This window comes from Spinacia oleracea, chromosome 5 (genome assembly GCF_020520425.1).
Source record: "Spinacia oleracea cultivar Varoflay chromosome 5, BTI_SOV_V1, whole genome shotgun sequence".
Classification (NCBI taxonomy): Eukaryota; Viridiplantae; Streptophyta; class Magnoliopsida; order Caryophyllales; family Amaranthaceae; genus Spinacia; species Spinacia oleracea.
In genome coordinates, this window is record NC_079491.1 from 5,161,989 (window position 1) to 5,183,417 (window position 21,429).

Here is a 21,429-nt window from a genome sequence, read left to right on the forward strand (position 1 = left end):
TAATGTTAATCACATATGTTAAGTTGATTGCAATAACAAAATGTTGATAATTTGATATTGCTTGGAAAAATTACATTATGTGTTAACAAATTTATGAAATAGATAATATTTTTGTGTGAAAAAGTACGTTACCTTACTAACGATTATTTGTGTTTGATTTGCAATTAGCTGGATAACAATGTGCTATGCAGTATCTGTTTATGCCAAAATTCGTATGGGGGCGACTTTCGGCTAGGGTCGACACTAACTAAGCAGAGAATCAATGACACAAATAATGAGGCACGACACAGAGGAGTGTTGACGCGGAAAACCCAGGAATAAGGTAAAAAACCGCGGATAGCTATGAGGCTATCAATCCACTAAGTACTCTATATGATTGTGTATGCTTTTTCTTCTGAGAATCGATAATTAAGATCTCAAATACAATAATGAATGATGAAACAGTTTATGACTTAAGAGTTTCGAGGCTTGAGTGAACGTGGCTTGCTTATCATTATCTTCGTCTTTTTATAGGGTATTCTCAACGGTCTAATCGGTTGAGAAAATCCCACAAAGATAGGAGAATCTTCATCACACGTCTCTTCAGCCTTCAACTGCTTCCGCGCTTCTCGCGTGAGTCTTGGACTCGTTCTTGCTAGCTTGACGGCGCTGCCTATCATGGGCTTTAGGTCAACTTATCAGCCCGTTTCTCGAGGACGCGTCTTAGTTGCTTGTACTTTGTCGCCTGTCTTTCGTCGGCTGTACCTCGTTGTATGATGCTACGTCGGACGTATCTCCCTGGAGCTGTGTTTACCTGCGACACAATACGACCTGGCTGACACGACACGACCAAACGTTAGAACGGTTATGTCGTTAGTCCAAAAAGTGGGATAACAGTTTGCCCCCAATTGTGAATTTGCGTAGTCACACAAAGCAAAAGAAACAATTCAAATTAAAAAACCGTCTTCAACTGCCTAGTTCGTGGGATAAAACCGTTCAAAATTCTAGAGTAATAAATACCAATTCACGACATGCAATAAAGTTCTTCACACCAAGTTTTTCAAAAAATTTCTAGATCTGAAAGCAGGAGAGAGAAGAGGGAGAAAGCGAAGTCGATTTTCGCACTGAGTTTGTTCGATTTTCAGGTAAAATTTGCTTTCTTTTTCGATTTCCTTGTAGATTTTTGTAAGTGAGATGGGTAGATCTAAGTCGGTTGTAGCGAGAGGAAAGGGGGAGTCGGGTTCTACTCGGGTTAAGTCCCTTAACCCGATATATTCTACTGTGGTGGATCCGGCGGCTTTTGTTGAACTTGCTGGTTTGCCGCCGTCGGCGGAAGTGAAGATTCCCGGCTCGGATGAGGAAGCCTTTGATTGTCCAGAGGGGTATGTGGTTATGTATGAGTATCCGTTCACAATTGGCTTCAAATTTCCTTTCACTCCTCTAGTTAGGTCCTTTATCGAGGTTTTCCATTTGAGTCCGGGTCAGTTGATGCCCCAGATATGGCGGGTTTTCACGGTGGTGCATGGAGTTACTGCGGACTGGCGTACGCCGTTTGACCTGTCTGATTTGATGTACTCTTACGACCTAGCACTGCAGAAGTGCTGTAGGTATACCTTGGTTACGAAGAAGGGAAAGACGAACTTAGGTGTTGGTTTAGGTGTGAACGACAGGGGTTGGCAGAGTCGTTTTGTCTTTGTAGGCAAAGATTCTCTGGGAGATAAAGGGCGGTTTCTGGTCGAGGGATGGACGATGGAAGGTAAATGTGTCGTTTTATCTTTGTTTCTCGTCGTTTTACTGAACGTCGCCTTACTTGGTTTTGTTTTGCAGTTGTCAAGGGGTCGTCGTTGACTGAGTTGAACGCTGATTCTGAGGATAAGTATCGGAAGTTCTTGGGTTATTCTGTCGAGGATAGGTCTTTCAGTCGCGACGGAGAGTTTTTAGACGAGCAGGCGGTGGACCGGTCAGGCGACGTCGCCGAGGAGGAGGAGATAGACGAGGGATCAGGTCAACTGACTCGTCGTCGGAAAAGGTTGGATTTGCTTGAGGAGGTAGTGGCAAACTCGTCGTCCGCCGAAGGTGAAGTAGGTGATATGGCTGACAACTCAGGTATTTGTCGTTTGTTTATTTCGGGGTTTGTATATATTTTTGTTTTTGTTTTGGATAATGTTTGACCTTTATTTTTTGTGTTGGGTGTAGAGCATACTCTTTCGTCTCGGCCTGTGTCGAGGATGTCTCAGAGTGAGATTCAGGAGCGTGCCAGGAAGCGACTTAGGTCGTCCTCGACTTCTGGTGGACGGGGTATGACGGTTGTACCTCGGTTTTCTGCGATAGGTTCATCGGCCGAGACGCCTGTCGTCATAGGTGCCGAAGGCTTTCATCCGATTGCTTCGTCGTCGCCTCCACAGCCGTTCAAGGCGTCGTCTGCTGCTGTCGACGTTAGTAAAGTGTCTACTTCATCGGCCAAGAAGCGACCTGTCGAGACGGATCCTGTCGAGGATACGGTTATCACTTTGCCCCCAAGCTTTTTGGGTGATGAAGAGGCGTCGGTTATATGGCCTTTCGCTGATCGCTTGATCTTGCCTACGACGTATCGACGATACCACGAGGTGGATCCTCTTCCTGTCGCGTCGGACGCCGCTGAGCTTAGTCTGCGGGTGAGTTTTACTTAGTTCTTTTTGTTTGTGAAAGATGTATGTTGTGTAAATCTGTTTTGGCATTGGCTTTGCGCAGGCGTCGCAGGCTGCCTTGGCCGTGCGTAGGCAGTGTTCGTTGCTGTGCGACGAGGTGACGAATGCAAGGCAGCTGACGGCGACGGCGAAGAAGGCGGCCGCATCGTGGGAAGCGAAGTGGAAAGCTGCTGAGAAGAAGGTTGTGGATCTTGCTGCGGTGATTAAGGCCAAGGGTGATCAATTGAAGGGTAAGGATAAGCAGTTAGCCGACGTGGCTAAAGATCTGGAGAAAGTGAAGGAGGAGTTGACCTCGACGACAGAGGAATTGGATGGATTGAGGAGCTTGTACGACGCCCTGCAGGAGGAGGCGAAGGACGTCGAGGCTCTTGCTATATGGAGGACGCGGGCGCAGATGATGTATTCCTGCCTGATTGGGGAGACTAGCCTTTGGCCGTGCCAAAAGGAGGTGGATGACTATCTGGCTAATGGCGGTACCATGGCTGACCTGTCGGTGCCCGTGGTGGATCCGGAGGAGTTGGCGAAGACGGCTGACACTGCTAGTACTGAGGCGACGGAGGTGGATGCTGCTTTGTTGGTGGTGAGTGTGCCTGTTCCGGACCAAGAGGGGGAGGTTTTAGCTGTTGGGTGCGAAGAGGAGGCCCTTGCCGTCGTTTCTCAAGACGAGACGGTGGACGTGGCGTCGGTGGAGGTGCCAGTCGTGCCCCCAGAGCAAGAGCCGGAGCAGGAAGTCGTGGTTTCTCCTCAGGAAGAAGGGATGTATTAGTTTGTAGTTTTTGAATTTTCTGTTGGTTTTTGTGTTTTGTTGGTGGATTTCTTTACTCGTCGTCGGTGGCGGCGACGAGGTGGTTTGGATGACTTGTGTTTTTATTTGTCGTCGGTAGTGGCGACGCTGTGTGTGGATAATGTTTAGTTTTTGAAATTTCGGAAGTCGTGGCCTTAGGGGTCGCGCGTCGTGTGTGTTAAGTTTGTGTTTCTTTATGGTTATCCCGTTGCGTTTTGATGTCTTAGTTTCGTGTAGCAGATGCTTTGCGAGTAATAAGTATTGAACCGACTGATGTGTAAAATCATACCTGCGTTGTTACTTCGTTGTCTCTTGCGGTCTCGCTCTGAGTCGTACGTTGTTGCTTGTGGATGTCATTCGCCGTGCGTCTTGCACTCTGCAAAAGAAAACAGGGGTCGCTAGGAGGATTGGCCGTTGGGGATGCCAACGGCCCTCCGATGCCTAAGTCAGTAATGGTTTTTAAAATAAAACGATAAAGAAAAGTAGAGACGACGGTGCGGCGACTGATAAAATTGGTTACGACAAGGTTTCAAAAATGGTAGAGTTTAAGATGTGTGGCGTTCCAGCTTCGGGGGACCGACTTGCCATCTTTGGTAATGAGTCTGTATGCCCCCTTTCCGACGATTTTGTCGATCAAGTACGGTCCTTCCCAAGCTGGTGCTAACTTACCCGCGTTCAATTCTTTCGTGTTTTGAAATACTCTGCGCAGTACCCAATCTCCTTCTTTGAACATTTTCACTTTGACATTTTTGTTGAAGCACTTTGCCACGATTTGTTGCTGTGACGCCATCCTTATCAATGCTGCTTCCCTGAGATCTTCTGTGTTGTCGAGGTTTTCGCTGAGTTCTACGTCGTTTTGCTCTGGCGTCATGAGTCCATATCGTGCACTGGGCAGCGTCACTTCAGGGGGAAGTACCGCTTCGCACCCGTAAACGAGTGAGAAGGGAGTCTGTCCCGTCGCCGTCCTAGGCGTCGTCCTGTTGGCCCATAGGATGGATGGCAATTCTTCTGCCCATCGCCCCTTCTTGTCGTCCAACCGCTTTTTCAGCGACGCGATGATCGTTTTGTTGCTGGATTCCGCCTGTCCGTTTGCTTGGGGGTATCTGGGCGTCGACGTCTTTAGCTCGATGTTCCATGTTTTGCAGAAAGCTCTTGTCTTGTCGCTGATGAATTGTGACCCGTTGTCGCAGATGATTTCTGACGGTATTCCGAACCTGCATATTATGTTAGTCCATATGAACGAGCATACCTCTTTGTCCCTTACTTGTTGGAACGCACCTGCTTCTATCCACTTGGAAAAATAATCTGTTAGGGCTAACATGAAGACCTTTTGTCCTGGGGCGACGGGCAATTTGCCAACGATGTCCATCCCCCATTTCATGAAAGGCCATGGAGTTAGGGTTGGATGCAAGAATTCGGATGGTTTATGTGTCATACCTGCGTGTCGTTGGCACTTGTCGCATTTGGATACGTACCTCATGGCGTCCTTAAGCATTGTTGGCCAATAGTATCCATTTCTTTTGATTCTGGTTGATAAGCTTCGTCCTCCTTCGTGTCCTCCGCAGTCTCCTTCGTGGTATTGTTTCAATAGCGTTTCCCACTCGATCTCTTCGGCACATCGCATCAACATTCCGTTTGCTGATCGCTTAAATAGTACGTCCTGCAAAATAACATATCGTGAAGCTTTGAAGAGTATCTTTCTGGCGTCTAGCTTGTCGTCGGGTAGAGTTTCGTGCTTTAGGTAATCGAAGATGGGTTTGGTCCAACTGTCTGTGTTTAAGGTTGATAGGACGAGGCTGGCGTCTTGTGGTATGTCTTTTTCGACGGCGGGCGATAGTAGGTGCACTAGAGGTATGGTCGAGAATGGTGATTTTCTGAGTGCGGATCCTAGATTGGCAAGGGCGTCGGCTTGCGTGTTTAGGTCTCTTGGGATTTGTTTGATGGAGAAGGGTTTGAATTTGGAGGTTAACTCTTTTGCTTTCTCTAGATACAAGGTCATTTTTAGGTCTTTAGCTTCGTAGTCGCCGTTAATCTGGTTGACGATTAGTTGTGAGTCACTGAAGATGTTGAGTCCGCTTGCCCCTAATTCCATAGCTAATGTCATTCCGGCGATTAGCGCCTCGTATTCTGCTTCGTTGTTAGTTGCCTTGAAGTCGCAGCAGATTGCCTGTGCTATCATGTCCCCTTGTGGTGACTTCAGTACGACGCCTAAACCTGCACCACGAAAGTTAGATGAGCCGTCGACGAAGAGTGTCCATATTTCTTCTATGTTGTTGATGAGTTTGACTTCGTCGTCTGCTATTCTTTCTAGGTCGGGGCTGAAGTCTGCCACAAAATCTGCTAGAGCCTGCGACTTTACAGCCGTCCTTGGTTGATACTTGATGTCGAACCTTCCTAGTGCCATTGTCCACTTCTCCATTCGACCTGTCAGTTCTGGCCTACGCATCACAGACTTGATTGGATAGTTAGTCATCACCACTATTTGGTGAGTTTCAAAATAATGCCTTAGTTTCTTAGCTGCAGTAACGAGTGCTAAGACGAGTTTTTCGAGGGAGGAATACCTGGTCTCTGCTTCCAGTAGTGACTTACTGATGTAATAAATGGGTAGTTGTTGTGCTTCGTCTTCTCGAGCTAGGACCGCGCTTACTGCCGTCGAGCTAACGGCTAAATAGAGTTGTAAGACTTCTCCTTCTTTTGGTTTGGATAGGAGGGGCGGCGACATCATGTATTTTTTGAGGTTCTGCAGGGCTGCTTCGTGGTCGTCGGACCAGTTAAACCCCTTGTTTTTGCGTAGGACGTCGTAAAATAATCGGCATTTGTCCGACGACCGTGATATAAAACGGTTTAGTGCCGCCACTCTCCCTGTCAAGCGTTGTACCTCTTTTATGTTCCGCGGGGATTGAATGTTGATGATCGCGCGCACTTGGTCGGGGCTGGCCTCGATTCCTCGTTGGGTGACGATGTAACCTAAGAATTTTCCTGCGGACACTCCGAAAGAACATTTAGTCGGGTTAAGTTTCATACCGTACTTTTTTAGTATGTCGAAGGATTGTCGTAGGTGTTCCACGTGATCGTCAGCCTTCCTCGACTTCACCAGCATGTCGTCAATGTATACCTCCATTGTGTCTCCGAGTTGGTCTTTAAACATCTTGTTGACTAATCTTTGGTACGTCGCACCTGCATTTTTAAGACCAAAAGGCATGACTTTATAACAATAAATTCCTCTATCCGTTACAAAAGATGTTTTTTCCTGGTCGTCTGGGTGCATAAGGATTTGGTTGTATCCTGAGTAGGCGTCCATGAATGTGAGTAGCTCGTGTCCGGCTGTGGCGTCGACCAGGGCGTCGATGTGCGGCAGAGGGAATGGGTCCTTGGGGCAAGCTTTGTTGATATCTGTGAAGTCGATGCATACTCTCCATTTTCCGTTCTTTTTGCTGACGACGACGACGTTTGCTAACCAGTCTGGATATTTGACCTCTCTGATCTTCCCTGAATCTATCAGGTTTTGTACTTCTTCGTCTATGATTTTATTCCTTTCGGGTGCGAACTTACGTCGTTTCTGTTTTACCGGTTTGAAGCTGGGGTCGACGTTGAGCTTGTGGGTAATCACGTCTGGGTTAATTCCTGTCATGTCCTCGTGTGACCAAGCGAAACAGTCCGAGTTTTCTCTTAGAAACGATACTATCTGACTTTTGATGTTGTCAGGCAGTGAGGCTCCGACCCTTATGACTTGGTCTGGCTTTGTCTGGTCTAGTACTATCTCGTCGATTTGTTGGTCGTCGGGGTCGTCCGACGTCGACCCTGGCTGTAATTGCTAGATGGGTGACTTGGATGGTTTCAGTGCTGTCTCGTAACATTTCTTCGCATCCCTTTGCTGCCCTTTGATTTCCATGACCCCCCACTTGGTTGGAAATTTGATTGATTGGTGATATGTTGATGGCACTGCCTTCATTTTGTGGATCCATGGACGTCCTAGGATGACGTTGTACGCTGATGGACAATCGACGACGTTGAACTTGGTCATCATGTTGACGCCTTCTGCGTATGTAGGCAGCGATATCTCTCCTACCGTCCGTAGTGCTTCTCCACTGAACCCTACCAGGACTGTTGATCTCCTTACTATGTTTTTCTCTTCTAATCCCATTTCTTGTAGTGCTTCCAAGAACAGTACGTTGGCTGAGCTTCCGTTGTCGACCAGTATCCTTTTGATCAATGCGTTTCCTATAGGGAGCGATATTACCAACCCGTCGTGGTGCTCCCGCTGTGTATCTACAGAATCTGAATCGTCGAAAGTAATAGCCATTGCGGTCAGGGACCTGTGTAGTGCGACTTCGTCTTCGGTTTGCCCCTCTTCTACTGTCTCAGATTCTCCCCTGTTAATTTTTTTAGCTGCAGAAGAGGTTAGTCCACAAATATCTGAACCACCGGAAATAACATTTACCACTTTATTGAACGGTGGTGGTTCTGGTCGCTCGCTGCTTGTCGCTGGGCCGGGCAGGGTGGTTTGCTCTTTGGAAAATGTTTCTTTTCCCTTGTCGCTCAACAGTTCCTTTAGATGCCCCCGTTTCAGGAGGTATGCGACTTCCTTTCGGAGGGAGATGCACTCCTCGGTTGTGTGTCCGTTGTCGCGGTGGAAGTCGCACCATTTGCTCATGTCCTTCATGGAGTCCGGTCTGTCGTTCTTCCGGGGCCATCTGACTGTTCCACCTACATTTTGAAGGGCGTTCACCACACCTCCAATGTCGACGTTGAAGCCGTAGTCGGAGATGTTGGGGTGTTCGACCCGCTCGTTCCTGTAAACATTGTTAGTATCATAATACTGATTGACACTTTGTACCTGGTTTTGCCGGACATACGGTTGGTGTCGCCAATTGTTGTTCCTTGGGGTGTACGATCTTCTGTCGTTGCTGCCCCCCGTCGATCGTTGAGATGCTGTTCGGATAACCTCGTCGTCTTCGATTCGCATCTGGGCGGTGGCCCTTGATCGCACCTCTTCGAAAGTTGCACAGGGGTATTTGGTTATTTCCCGGTACAGCTCCGAATTGGGGATGAGGCCTCTCTTGAACGCCTCAATAGCAGTCCTGACATCACAATTTTTTATACCAATTTTTTCACAATTAAAACGGTTGAAATAATCGCGTACCGATTCGGTTGGCCCTTGAACCAACCGATAGAGATCACTGGTTTGTTTTTCTAACTGGCGACTGCTGGCGAATTGTTGGTAGAAGGCGTTGATGAGGTCGGACAGACAGGAGATGGATCTGGGAGGGACGTTCGTGAGCCATTCCAACGCTGCTCCATCGAGGGTGCCACCGAATGATTTGCACATGACAGGTTCCACTAGGTCGTGCGGAATCCCGATCTGCCACATGCGCTGCTTGTAGAAGTTGACGTGCCTATAGGGGTCGGATGTCCCGTCGTACAGGGTGGTCCAGGTTGGGAGCCGGAGTGTGTGCGGAACCGTCACTCTAGCGATCGCTTCGCAGAACGGCGACGCGGCATATCCGTCGGTCGGCTCGGTTTCCACTGGTGTAGGTGCCCCGGGGAACCTGGTCATCAACTTCATCAGGCGGGAATAGTGCTTTGTCATGCGTGCATCCATCTTGTTCAGGCGTTGGGTCACCGGATCGGGAGCTTCTTTGTCTTCTTCCTCGCGGGTTTCCTCCTCATCGTCGGTCACGTCTTCAAAGTCATCGGGCATCTCGAACGTTAGCTTTTTTGGCTTCCCACCTTTGTAGCGGGACTGGTGCTTGTTGCTCTTTACAGATTCGAGCTCTTTCTGGAGGGTTTCGTTGGATGCCCTCTCTTGGGCTAGTTCGGCTTGGGCTTTCTCGTAAGCCGCCTTCATCTCTGCGATCGTCATCTCTCCAGTAGTCATGGTGAGAGGGGTGCTTTTGTGTGCAACTTAGTTAATGTCCCCACAGACGGCGCCAAACTGTTTATGCCAAAATTCGTATGGGGGCGACTTTCGGCTAGGGTCGACACTAACTAAGCAGAGAATCAATGACACAAATAATGAGGCACGACACAGAGGAGTGTTGACGCGGAAAACCCAGGAATAAGGTAAAAAACCGCGGATAGCTATGAGGCTATCAATCCACTAAGTACTCTATATGATTGTGTATGCTTTTTCTTCTGAGAATCGATAATTAAGATCTCAAATACAATAATGAATGATGAAACAGTTTATGACTTAAGAGTTTCGAGGCTTGAGTGAACGTGGCTTGCTTATCATTATCTTCGTCTTTTTATAGGGTATTCTCAACGGTCTAATCGGTTGAGAAAATCCCACAAAGATAGGAGAATCTTCATCACACGTCTCTTCAGCCTTCAACTGCTTCCGCGCTTCTCGCGTGAGTCTTGGACTCGTTCTTGCTAGCTTGACGGCGCTGCCTATCATGGGCTTTAGGTCAACTTATCAGCCCGTTTCTCGAGGACGCGTCTTAGTTGCTTGTACTTTGTCGCCTGTCTTTCGTCGGCTGTACCTCGTTGTATGATGCTACGTCGGACGTATCTCCCTGGAGCTGTGTTTACCTGCGACACAATACGACCTGGCTGACACGACACGACCAAACGTTAGAACGGTTATGTCGTTAGTCCAAAAAGTGGGATAACAGTATCCACAATAACGATGTCAACTATAACAATTATCCACAACAACAACAACAAGGCGGCGGCCTTATGGCCCTTATGTTTCCCAACACCACTCAGTCGACGCCGTTGCTTCTACCTCCTCCTCCTCCGCCGCCGTCGTCTCTACCACCTTTGCTTTTCTCAGATTTTCAGTTACCGCCGCCCTCTCTACCACCTTTGCCTGCCTCAGATATTCAATATGGTAGTACTAATAATGGCGATGGGCACATCTGGAATAATCAAAGTGGGACTGGTAATTTGTTGTGTTCATCAATGATGAATGAATGCACACCCTCATCTACATCCTCATCTTCATCTTCATTGCTACCTCCTACTAATCAAAATCTGCAGATAATGGATTCCTCGACGGATATGTTTACAGCCAATGGAGATGAAGATGTGGATTGGACTCAACTTGACAATCTAGAATTGCCAGAGAATTGGATTCAAGATACAATTACATGTTCTGAACTTGAGAATTTTCTAAAGAATTTGGATTATTAGATGATATACAAAGCATAAGGTATTAATTAAGGTTACTTAATTTAGTGTGAGTCTCCCCTTCTTATTTGCTTTACCATTGAGTACTCAATGTCTTATAGTCATCTTGTTTCAGGAAAACAGTCATCACATTGTTTGTGCAGACTTATAGATTACACTTTTACAGCATGTATGTTAATCAAGTCATTTTTTGTAGGTAGAAATGTTTTAAGTGTATTTGAACGAGGATCATTCTCGGCCTATATCATCTTTAGGTAACTTTCTAGTTTCTATGCTTGATCACATGTACACCCTCAACTTGTTACGGTTGGTATCTAGCTAGATTGCCTCTTTACATTGTGTTTAATGCAGAAATGCTTACTTAAAGATAATTAATTTTCTTGATATTTGGTAAGGGAAACTGATGATATTCCTTCTAAGCTTAAACTGATGGTTGAAGCCCTAAGATTAGTTTTATACTCTATCATAGCTCAACAAGGTATTTTAGCTTATCGATCATATATATTGAAGCACTTGGCAATTGCATATTATGTTGGAGCTTCTTTCCATTTTCTTATCTATTCTCCTGCCACTAAAGACTTGAATTTCCTTAATTGTTCCAGATGTAGTTGGGGGATCAGAACATAACTTTCAGCATTGGGTTAATCTTGACCAAAAAATTACTAGGGGTCAAGGTTTGAAACTTTAACATAGTAATGAATATAAAATTATAAGTACATACAATCAATATATCACCGACATTTTACATGTAATTTTAGCTGGCCCCGAATGGCCCAGGTGGAAGGTCATCCCCTGATTTTGATGAAGGAAGCGAGTTCCTTGAGATCGTTTAGTGTATTCTAGTTGAATGAGGGTTATTCAATTCTTGGCATATGTCATCTTTTCCGAGCTTGTTTTTAGTAACCTCTTATGAAAAACCTTAGGCTAGCAATAGTTAAGTTTATATACAAACCTCAAAATCACGAAACAAACTTTATGAAAAAACCTATTATTGTTATTGTCCTAAGTTCTGTATAATTAAAGTCGTGTTAAGGAAATTGTGTCATGTTTGATCCAATTTTGGATTACCTTCAGACCCGCCCGACCCATTGGATCCGGATGAGGGTCTGAATTTTTCAAACCCAATGGATCTGGGGCGGGTCTAGATCCACGTGAAAAATATGGGTCTGGGTCTCACTAGACCCGCCCCAGATCTGCCTCATCCCCATCCCTACTTGCAATTTTTAGAAATCTCAAGCTACTCGCTTGACTATTGGAGTTGAAATAAGAAATTAACTTGGTCAAACAAGCTTTGAAAAAAATTAGCCAATGAAACAAATATTAAATTAAAATAAATTTAAAATATTATTACGAGTAGTAATTAGCTAAACTAACACTACAAGAAATTGTACCGTTAACGACGGGAAATCTCATCACTAAAGGCCAAAAATCGTTGATTAATGACGGGATTTTCTGTCGCGAACCCGTCATAAAAGGGGGCCGTTATTAATGGAAAATCCCGTCGTTAACCCGTTGTAAAAAATATTTACGACGGTTGTTCCCGTCGTTGTTTGGTTGTTAACCCTGTCGCAAAAGTCTTGCGACGAGATTTTTAACCTGTCGTTATTAGGTTGTCATTAAAGACGCAAATTCTTGTAGTGTAAATATCAAGCTAATAGTTAACCATTGGAGTTAACTAGGTAGGAGCCTAGGAAATATAATACATTGCTTGAAATATTATGTGGCATGACAAGATAATTTACTAATTACTAATTAGCTTACCGTTGGAGTTGGAGATGCTCTTAAAGCATAGCCCGAGAATGATAAATTGTTGTTGTGATAAAGATTGTACTATGATAAATTGATGTAGAAATACCTTGTTGAGCTAGGTATTTCTTCCGACTAAAATTGATGTGAACAAAAACAACAACATCGATGTGAAGGTGATCATGGAATCTAGTGTGTACAACATGTGTCTGAGTCGATGGAACAAACTATGGTAACAACAATGCTAATTGGAAGTATGTTTTGAAGAATAAGTGGAAGAAACTAAAGATGGATAAGGATCTCAGAGCAGAGGATATCATTCGAACGGTATCCCTTAAATTTTGTAATTAATTTACTCATTAGCGGTTTGCTTGTTGTCAAACTTTACTGTTAAAATTAATGAGTGGTGGAAAAAGATGGCCTGCCCAAAATGTCTTAGCTGCATGTACATTTGATTTGAAGTTCACTTATGTATTACATGGATGGGAGGGAACAGGTTGAAGTAAAACTATTAATTGCTATATAAGAGATATAAACTTGTAATAATTTTAAAGTCTGCAAACACAGTTTTGGAAAATCTACAATTAAACCACCAACATAAAAAAAGTCAACCCAAACAGCCGGTTAAACAAGCCAAGTGAAATAACCAACAGTCAAACGGGCCCTATATGCATTTTGTTTTACACTATGCACATCATTTTTCTTAGTATGCATTGACAAAAGGGAGATTAGGAAATGTACCTAGGACGGGAGAGCGAAACAACGGGTTGAGCCAAACAACGAGGTGGCCAGAAGAATTCAGACAAACCAAAGTAAGTCGATATAAGCCGACCCCGAAAATGATCCTCATTTAAATAGACAACAGCAATCTCCAAGTACATAGTTGCACCTTCAAACAACTTATTATCAGGAAAACAACTTCCAGCATTATAGGAAGGGAAAAGGTTCTTGGGGAACAAAATGCAGTTCCCTCTAAACCCAGGCAACATTCCCGCATCAACAAAGAAGCAATTATCAAAGGTGATTCTATCTCCCAAACTATCAACCTTATTCCATACATGGAGCTTTTGATTTAGCTTATAAACTTCAAAGTATTGACCACCTGGCCGATTAATCAAATACAATTCCCACACGATTCCGCCAAAAGCTTACGCCGATTACTACCTTCAGGTGAGATAGGGCCAGCAATGGCAGCTTTCACACTCGACTTACAACTATCAATCAGATAAGCTCTTCCCTTACGGTCTATACCACAAATTTGACCCTTGAAATTTACAATGTCATCAAAGCAACGACCTTGACCATTAGCTTATATCTTTAAATTTGCCACTACCTAGTTCCAAACAGATCAAGTTTCCATTTTTATCAAGGATGAATATCAGAGTTATACGACCACAAACAGAGAGAAAAACCACTTTAATAGGACAACTACAAAACTCGTCGAGGTCAAACACATCTTCATTGCCATTACCAGAGCAGAGTTTAACCCCTTCACCAATACACGAAACTCGAAATTCTGATAAATTCAACATCTTGGGAAAACAAGGGGGAAGATTTTGAACAATGGTTTTAGTAAGAGGAAGCCGGAAACGGAGCTTACCTGGGTTCAACTCTTCAACAGAGACTAACCATGGTTTGGATGATTTGAATTTTGTATGATCTAACAGGTTGAAGGATATATGTCCGGCTTCTCACTAAGAAAATTGGGCAGTCGGAGTCCGATTGCTTGAAAATTGAGGCATGAGGTTGAATTTGGAGAGGTAAGCGAGAATCCAATAAGCGACGATTTCTCGAAGATGGGGAAGAAGAACGCCAATTCTTGCAAACTGACCGGAAATTACAGAGATCGTCATTAGTTTTGATACAATTGGAAATTTGAAGAAGTAATTCTTGAGGAAACTCCGACCAATCCCTCTTACACCGCTGCATTTCTCTCATTTTGCTGAAGCAGGAAATACAGAATTTTAAGTTTTCAAATACAGTAGTAATTATAGACCTTAAAAAAAACAGTAGTAATAGACTGTAATACCAACGGTCACTTTGGAATTAAGCATTTCAAAGTTGTCCAATTACCGATGCAAACCAATGTCACTTGCCAGCAATGATAATCTTCCCAATTCAAATAGTTACTGTGGATTTATTCGGTGGTAAAGAGTAAAACTGAAAAAAGCATAGTAAAAGAAATTACAGTAGCCGAATTGATTTTGGCACACTAAATATTGATTTTACTAACATGTTTAAGGTGAGAATCTGGTTTTCTATGATATACGGTTTACTTACCGGTGTATTAAAATCAATAAAATAATCAAGAGTCAAGCTCTTGAACTAAAAGTAGCATAAGCCAATAAATCGGGGAGTTCTTCAGCAGCCAATAGGCCCACTATTGATGAAAATATAGAGAACAAATGGCAAACCATGAAATATAAAATTGGCTATCTTAAACATTCATAGGAAACCTTCAATGACAATCTTCTACAAAAAAAAATCTCAAAGATCTACTTTTAACATGAAATAAACCAGAGACAAGAAATTAGAAGATCTCATAGGAGTAATGATTTGTTTGGAGTTTTTAACCAATTTGCACACCAAACAACATAACTGGTTTATGCTCTTTAAGGACGCCGCCACTTCCATTATCCCCTGAACTCATTAGTCCGCTCTCAGTACCATGTATAATGGCGTCAAGAGCCTCAATTGACAAGAAATCTGCGTACTCCTGGGCATAAGTTCCCCTTTTTACCATATCTATTATGGTTTTCTGAGAGTGTATGTCTTGAAACCGAATCTCTTTAGTAGTTACGAATGGAAAATTAAGTGACAACAGTCTACCAACCTTTAGACATGCTCTGTCATATGCCAATGCAGCATCTACCTCCGTTTCATAAGTCCCAAGCCATATTTGCTTCTTGTTCACTGTGACGGCAGCACCCCATTTTCCATTTTTCCTTGGTGTAACTCCTCTGAGTTTTATGTCTTGGCCTCCTTCCATGATCGTTGCTGAAAAAAAAGAAGAATTCCTTGTTGAGAAAATTAATGAGAGAATGATAGAGATTATAAGAAGAGGGTACGAGTCAGAGGTTGAAGAAGATTGATGTAGATAGAAGCCCATGTTATGACTATTTATAACCAAATAAATGACTAAAAATTATTACATGTTTTTAATTAGCACACCTCATTTTGATGAAAGTGAGGAGTTTTCATATAACAAATGACATCTTTGGGAATAAATCCAAATTATGATGATTTCTTAGCTTAATTACAATGTTCCGTTTTACACGCGTTGCACAATTACAAGTCGTTTCATAAGGTAATGAATCACAACCAGAACTCACTCGATCTTATCCAAGATATTGTCATGAGCAAAGACATAATGAGGAGTTAATAACGTTGCAAAGATATACCGGGGGAGTGTTTGGTTTGGTGTATAACGTTTTCATGGAAAATGATTTTCCTTGTTTGGTATGGCAAAAGGTGTAAAACAACTTTCCAATAATAACTTTCTTAAGGATGTAAAACATTTTCCATTTGAAAGGAAAGGAAAACACTTTTCTAATTTTCCTTTTTCCTATGACTTTTTATAAGGACCCAAATAAAGGAAAACTAATTTGGAATTGTGTTTTTCCTTGGAATATGTTTTCAATGGAAAATCATTTTTTCACTGAAAACTTTTCCACCAAACCAAACGGAGCCTTAGTGAAAAATAAAGCCAATAGAAGCACAACATCAGATCCAATTATAAGATTTGTTCCATAAGATGATCTAATAAATAAGGCCTAACAAATTTTCACATCTAATTCAAAGTGAAGAACTTTGTCAATGAAAAGAAGTAGCAATTCAGAAGTAGAAGGTATGTGTTCTGGTTAGGTACAAGTACGGTCATCCGGTCAGACCTCCTATGACCTATCTGAATAACATGCAAGTTGTTTCTTCTTATGGATGTGTGTCATGTAAGCAACAAAGGCATTGAGTGAAAACAGATAATCACATAATATTAGCAGTTAAGTAATAGTCGTAATACATTTCATCACCATCAATTTCAGACTCTAGCCTTAAACCTGAACTCTTGTACACAACAATTACCAACAGTATTACAAAAAGCTTACCTCTGACATTCCTGGTTTCCTACTTCAATTTGTCTCTTCAGTTAAGGAACAACTAATAAAAAGAGGTCATCTATCAAGTAAGCTAGCTAACTAACGCATTGATACCTAACTGCACAGGCCTTTATCCAATATAAAACACATTGCCAAACAATTACAGTAACGAAGATCATCAAACAGCAACGAACAAGAAGGTTCAGTAAATACGGTAAGAGTTTAGAAATTGTAAAGGAGATACTTTATTATAGGGTAAGTTTCTTACTGCATCCATAAGTTCACAGGCCAAATGTCTCCTATATCTTTTAGGTTTGAATTATTCGAATGTGATACCACCACAATGATTTGTATGACCTCACAAGTCACCACAATAATTCAATTAGACAAACATCACAATGTAAAATAATTATGTAGCTTTTCTGATAATCTAATGTATCCCAAGTTCAAAAACACAACTTGTCTAAATTCTACTTTTTAGTGACAAAATTCAGTTGCTTCTGTATCGTACGAGCATTAGTTTCCTAAAGTCATTATAACTCCTGCAACTAGTAATGTCAAAATGGAAACTTCTATCCTAAACATCAATAATCCAACGCCATGGTTGGAGAACCATTCACGTTGATGCACAAACTGTATCCTAAACATCAAGTCATCAGTAATCAAACACCATAATTTGCAGAACCCTTCATGTATTCACGATGATACACAAACTTTCTCGTCAATAGTGAGTACAAAAATTTATATAATTCACGATGCATCTGCCAAGAGTGTAACTGACATATACGTGCTTGTGAAATCTCATTCTAGAGAGCTATTGCTTTTCTGTAACCCAAATCTATACTACGCAGTACGCACTACTCTATGACAAGAAGTTTATGGGAAGTTGTACGTGTGTCCCCTTCTTAATCCTACACTCTAAAACAAACAGTTTCCTTCTCCGTTCCCAGTTCCCTTCTTCTGCATCTTTTTCCCTTCCCCTTTCAATGACAATACCCCATAAATAATTTGAATTACTGATTTCCTTATATCACAAAAAATGCAAATTTTTCCATAGCAATAATTTTGAGCCAAACATGATACATAATCTTTTTTTTTTTTTTATAACATAATTCAATACATCATATAGATATGAATGTTCTTATTTATTCAAGATCAATGTAAATAATAGATGTGGCAATCAAACCACTGAGAAATCTAAATAATAGAAATTTAACCCGATTGCACATGCTAAAAACTAGTCACATTAGACACACAAGAAATAGCAAGGAAATATTTACCACAACCTTTGTATATCACATTACCTACAAAACAAGAGGAACCCTATTCATCAAACAATAAAGTATAGCATGGTAGCACCCATATTATACCATGCATAATTGTCAAAACCCAAACATATTAGCAAACCAAAAAATGTCATATTGAGTCTAGGTGTTACTCAACTATAATTAAGAAACCTTGTCAAAGGATCAAAAGACTGATGAATCTTACCATAAGGCAGGATCGAGGACTGAACAATGGCATTCAGCTGAGCAAATCTTTTACATCTAAAGGAGTAACCAACAGGCTCTCGGGAACAAGCTTTCTCCTTTCAGCTAACCTCTCTTCCACCTCACGCAACTTTCCTTCCACCTCACGCAACCTTCCTTCTGCCTTGTGCGATTCCAGTGCAAGTTTGGATTTCTTAGCCTCAAGAACAATAATAGCACCTACCTGCTCCCTGTTTTTGTGAAGAGCTAACGCCTTTTCTACATGGGGTACTAACCAGTCTATTCTAAAATGCATCAACTGAAGGTTAATTATGGCTGAGTTTAGGAATTTAGCTTGGGAGTCATCCAAGGACCTTCCTGAATCACTTTGAAGAGTAATTATTATCTTAGCTAGAGACCCAAACCCCATGTTAAAACAGTATCACTGTGCACAACATGACCTTGCATTATATTCCTGTGTTTATCCCAAATCTTCTGTAAAATTAGCTTCAAATGATCTGAGAGCTCACATCAACTCCTTCAAATTTCTCCTGTGAAACACCCTTTCAAGAATTACAAAAAGAATGTAGAGAAACAGCAGAAGCCCTACCATGAAGAAGTATAAATAGATAGTTGAAAGACTTGGATGCCAATTAATTTACCTTGGCACACAAATGTTATCAGAAAGGATATCTATGTCAACTTTAATTGGACTTTGGACCTCAGACTAAACCAAAACAGACATCTGTTACCTACATTGAAGTGCCACTTTCATGAATTGAAGCTCAGCATTAGCAGCTGGACCACAATCATTGCTGCCTTGAACTCGGACCTCTGAAACAGAATCCAGGGCATTAGCATTGGAAAAGGAAATTTGATCATCACATAAAGTAGAAATTTTCCAATATGTTGGCAAGTTCCACTAAAGAGGAAGGGGGCAATATCTCCAACTCTGAGATGGGTTCTGAAGTAATTTTAGATTCATCTTCTCCTTTAACACTTTCAAGTAAAACAAGACTGTCAAAGTTAGCAGCATTCTCTAATCTCTCTAATCAAGTAAAAGAAAGTATGTTTGAGGCGCCAAAAGTTAACCCATACCATTTGGACAAACATTTGTCTGCAACGAGCCACGCAAGGGGGAGGCCAAAATACATGAGAATAGCCTGGATAAGACTTTATAGGCCTATAACCTCCCTCAAAGTGAAAAACAGCAAACTTAAGATCGGCATCTGACAGCCCCTCGAAAATTCTCTGATCATGCCTTGAAGTTCCATTATATTGGGGAAAACTACCTTCAGAAATACAATGCAATTCCCTCTCCACCCTGGGAAATCCTTAGACGAGGCAAAGAAACAAACATCACATGTCACAAACATTATCCTATCATCACCAACACCTTTCACATACTCCCAATTTGTTTCCTCCTCATTCAACTTTAAAACTGTAAAGGTAACACCCTCTTCCTCACACCATATGTAAATTAGATACAGTTCACCACATGATACGACTAAACGTTTCTTGTTATCGCATATCAAACCCACATACATATGATCACTTGCTATTTCCAGCACCTCCGGCAATTCCGGTTCACTATTAATCAACCAATAACACTCCACAATAATTTCCACTTACAAGCCATGTTTTGGATACATCCCCATCATCAAACAATTCCATAACACCACAATCATTAATTGTAGGATCAGATTTGCATTTTGGGTTCACAAACAAAGCCACTTTTCATGCTAGGGTATAATTGTTTGTGGAAAGAATGGAATTTACACAATTCGGACAAGTGAAATCAAGATAAATCCAAAATGCGCGGGAAATTCAGGGGAAATTGCAAACCATAGGGTCGATAGAGGAAGAGCTCACCAGGGTTCGATTCCGCAACGGTGCACAACCATGGTGGGAGATTTGGATTATCAACTGCCAACTGGTCGCATGAGAAAACTGAAGCTGCGACAAAAACTGGGGTGTCCACCTCATCAATGGCGTCTGAGACGATTTTGTAGGTGAAGAGATGGGATAAGATGTGCTTTGATACTAGGAGAGAGAGAAGTTGATGATCGCCATGTTTTGCAGACTCGCCGGAAGTCGAGGATTTCAGCGCGGGTCTCGAGGATTTCTACGGTGAATACTAAGAGCTCCGGCGATAATTCCGACCAAGATACTGTTCGGCGGTGGTGACGTGTATTCATTGCTATTTGGAATTGGAAGAGATTTGGGGGTTTTGATTAATTTAGGGTTTTGGACAGTGAGCAGAGGTCGAGTGCAAGGCATTATTGGAAGAGATTTGGGGGTTTTGATTAATTTGATTTTTTTTTTTTTTCCACCAATGAGGTTTTGCCTAATGGTTAAAAAACTTAAAACTAAGGATACCCATTTCCCCATTTGTGATATAATTTAAATGTTTTTTTTAGTGATAATTAATTATTAAAATGCAATCATAAGGTAATTTATTTATTTTTTGGTGCTAGCACTTGGTTCACCCTTAAGGTTAATCTGAATTTGGGCGAGTTTTGGGTGGATAAGTTTCAGTCTCCTCAATTGTTGTTGTGGGTGATCGAACACTGGGTCCTCCCTACCAATTTCAGCCTCAATCACCACTGAACCAACAGAAAATTGGTACTCATAAGGTAATCTAACACTCTAAAAAGTTCATCCATAAAAAACAAATCATTTCGTAAATCATGTTGTACAATAAATTTATTGTACATTGGCTGTGCACTTTTTTTTTCTTTTGAGGTTGGTTGTGCACTTGTTGTAAGTAAATCCTTATAACTTTGCATAGACTTCTTGCTCTGTGTTACACCTTTGCATCTCAATTTTTTATAAATTTTGCTCGTTTTAAGAGTGAGAAAAGAGAACACCAACAGACCCAATAGTACGATTCTTCCTCAAGGAATTAATGCGCAAAAAATAAAAATAGGGGATAAACTATAGTTATCACACAGAACGATGTCTAATGACTAAAAATATTCATTATCAATTTGTTGCTTGGTTTGCTTCTACATAGATGTGATGAATAGACCAAGCGTCTTAAAGTTGAAAAAAACGTGAATGTTTGTGTTAAAACATCTCACAATTATTCTGTTAGTTACACATTTCCTCTATTCTCTTAAGATTGCAACAACTTGACTTTTACTATTTTTGAAGTGACCTTAAACCATATAGTTGGATGTTTCTCAATGAATATGTCCGATGTATCAAAGTTATATATTTTATACTAATATTTATACTAATATGTAATTATTGATGGTCAAAGTTGTACACTAATAATTCTGTCCATCAAATTGTTACAATTTTAAGGAAACAGGGATGGTAAGCAAAAATACATAAATTGGCAACTTTGATTAGCCTGTGATAAACACCATACATTGTCCATTAATATTAGTTTTGAAGTGTTTCTCAGATCAATCCGGTGCAGAAAAACTTATCTACACTTCAAAAGATCCAGCAAGTTAAGAAAATACTACATATTTCCTGCAGAGTATATGATAAAAACTTCTACCCAAAACATTAATTAGTAATCCGAA

General features: G+C 41.8%; 3 protein-coding genes and 1 long non-coding RNA gene across 6 annotated transcripts; 2 read left to right on the plus strand and 2 right to left on the minus strand.

Annotated features, from left to right (window-relative positions):
• The first annotated feature begins 1,231 nt into the window (after positions 1-1,231).
• LOC130460998 (uncharacterized) lies at positions 1,232-3,565 on the plus strand. Its single transcript, XM_056828848.1, has 4 exons — positions 1,232-1,735; positions 1,807-2,085; positions 2,176-2,633; positions 2,710-3,565. Exons 1-4 carry the CDS (start codon positions 1,372-1,374, stop codon positions 3,430-3,432), a joined length of 1,824 nt encoding a protein of 607 aa, XP_056684826.1. The 5' UTR covers positions 1,232-1,371; the 3' UTR covers positions 3,433-3,565.
• A 3,699-nt stretch (positions 3,566-7,264) lies between these two features.
• LOC130460810 (uncharacterized) lies at positions 7,265-9,328 on the minus strand. Its single transcript, XM_056828399.1, has one exon. The coding sequence runs from the start codon at positions 9,326-9,328 to the stop codon at positions 7,265-7,267; it is 2,064 nt and encodes a 687-aa protein (XP_056684377.1).
• Positions 9,329-10,131: 803 nt separating this feature from the next.
• LOC130460812 (uncharacterized) lies at positions 10,132-10,587 on the plus strand. The gene has a single exon (XM_056828400.1). It carries the CDS (start codon positions 10,132-10,134, stop codon positions 10,585-10,587), a length of 456 nt encoding a protein of 151 aa, XP_056684378.1.
• A 2,334-nt stretch (positions 10,588-12,921) lies between these two features.
• Positions 12,922-20,225, minus strand: LOC130461950 (uncharacterized). 3 transcript variants are annotated; one of them, XR_008922016.1, is made up of 6 exons: positions 18,992-20,225; positions 18,650-18,727; positions 17,916-18,444; positions 15,164-15,327; positions 13,931-14,272; positions 12,922-13,219 (listed from the first exon to the last, which is right to left on the minus strand). It is a non-coding gene; the product is annotated as an uncharacterized lncRNA (long non-coding RNA). The 3 variants fall into 3 exon arrangements; XR_008922015.1 differs by lacking the exon at positions 12,922-13,219 and having other exon boundaries at positions 13,337-14,272; positions 18,992-20,220; XR_008922014.1 differs by lacking the exons at positions 12,922-13,219; positions 13,931-14,272 and having other exon boundaries at positions 14,688-15,327; positions 18,992-20,221.
• Between the last annotated feature and the right edge of the window lie 1,204 nt (positions 20,226-21,429).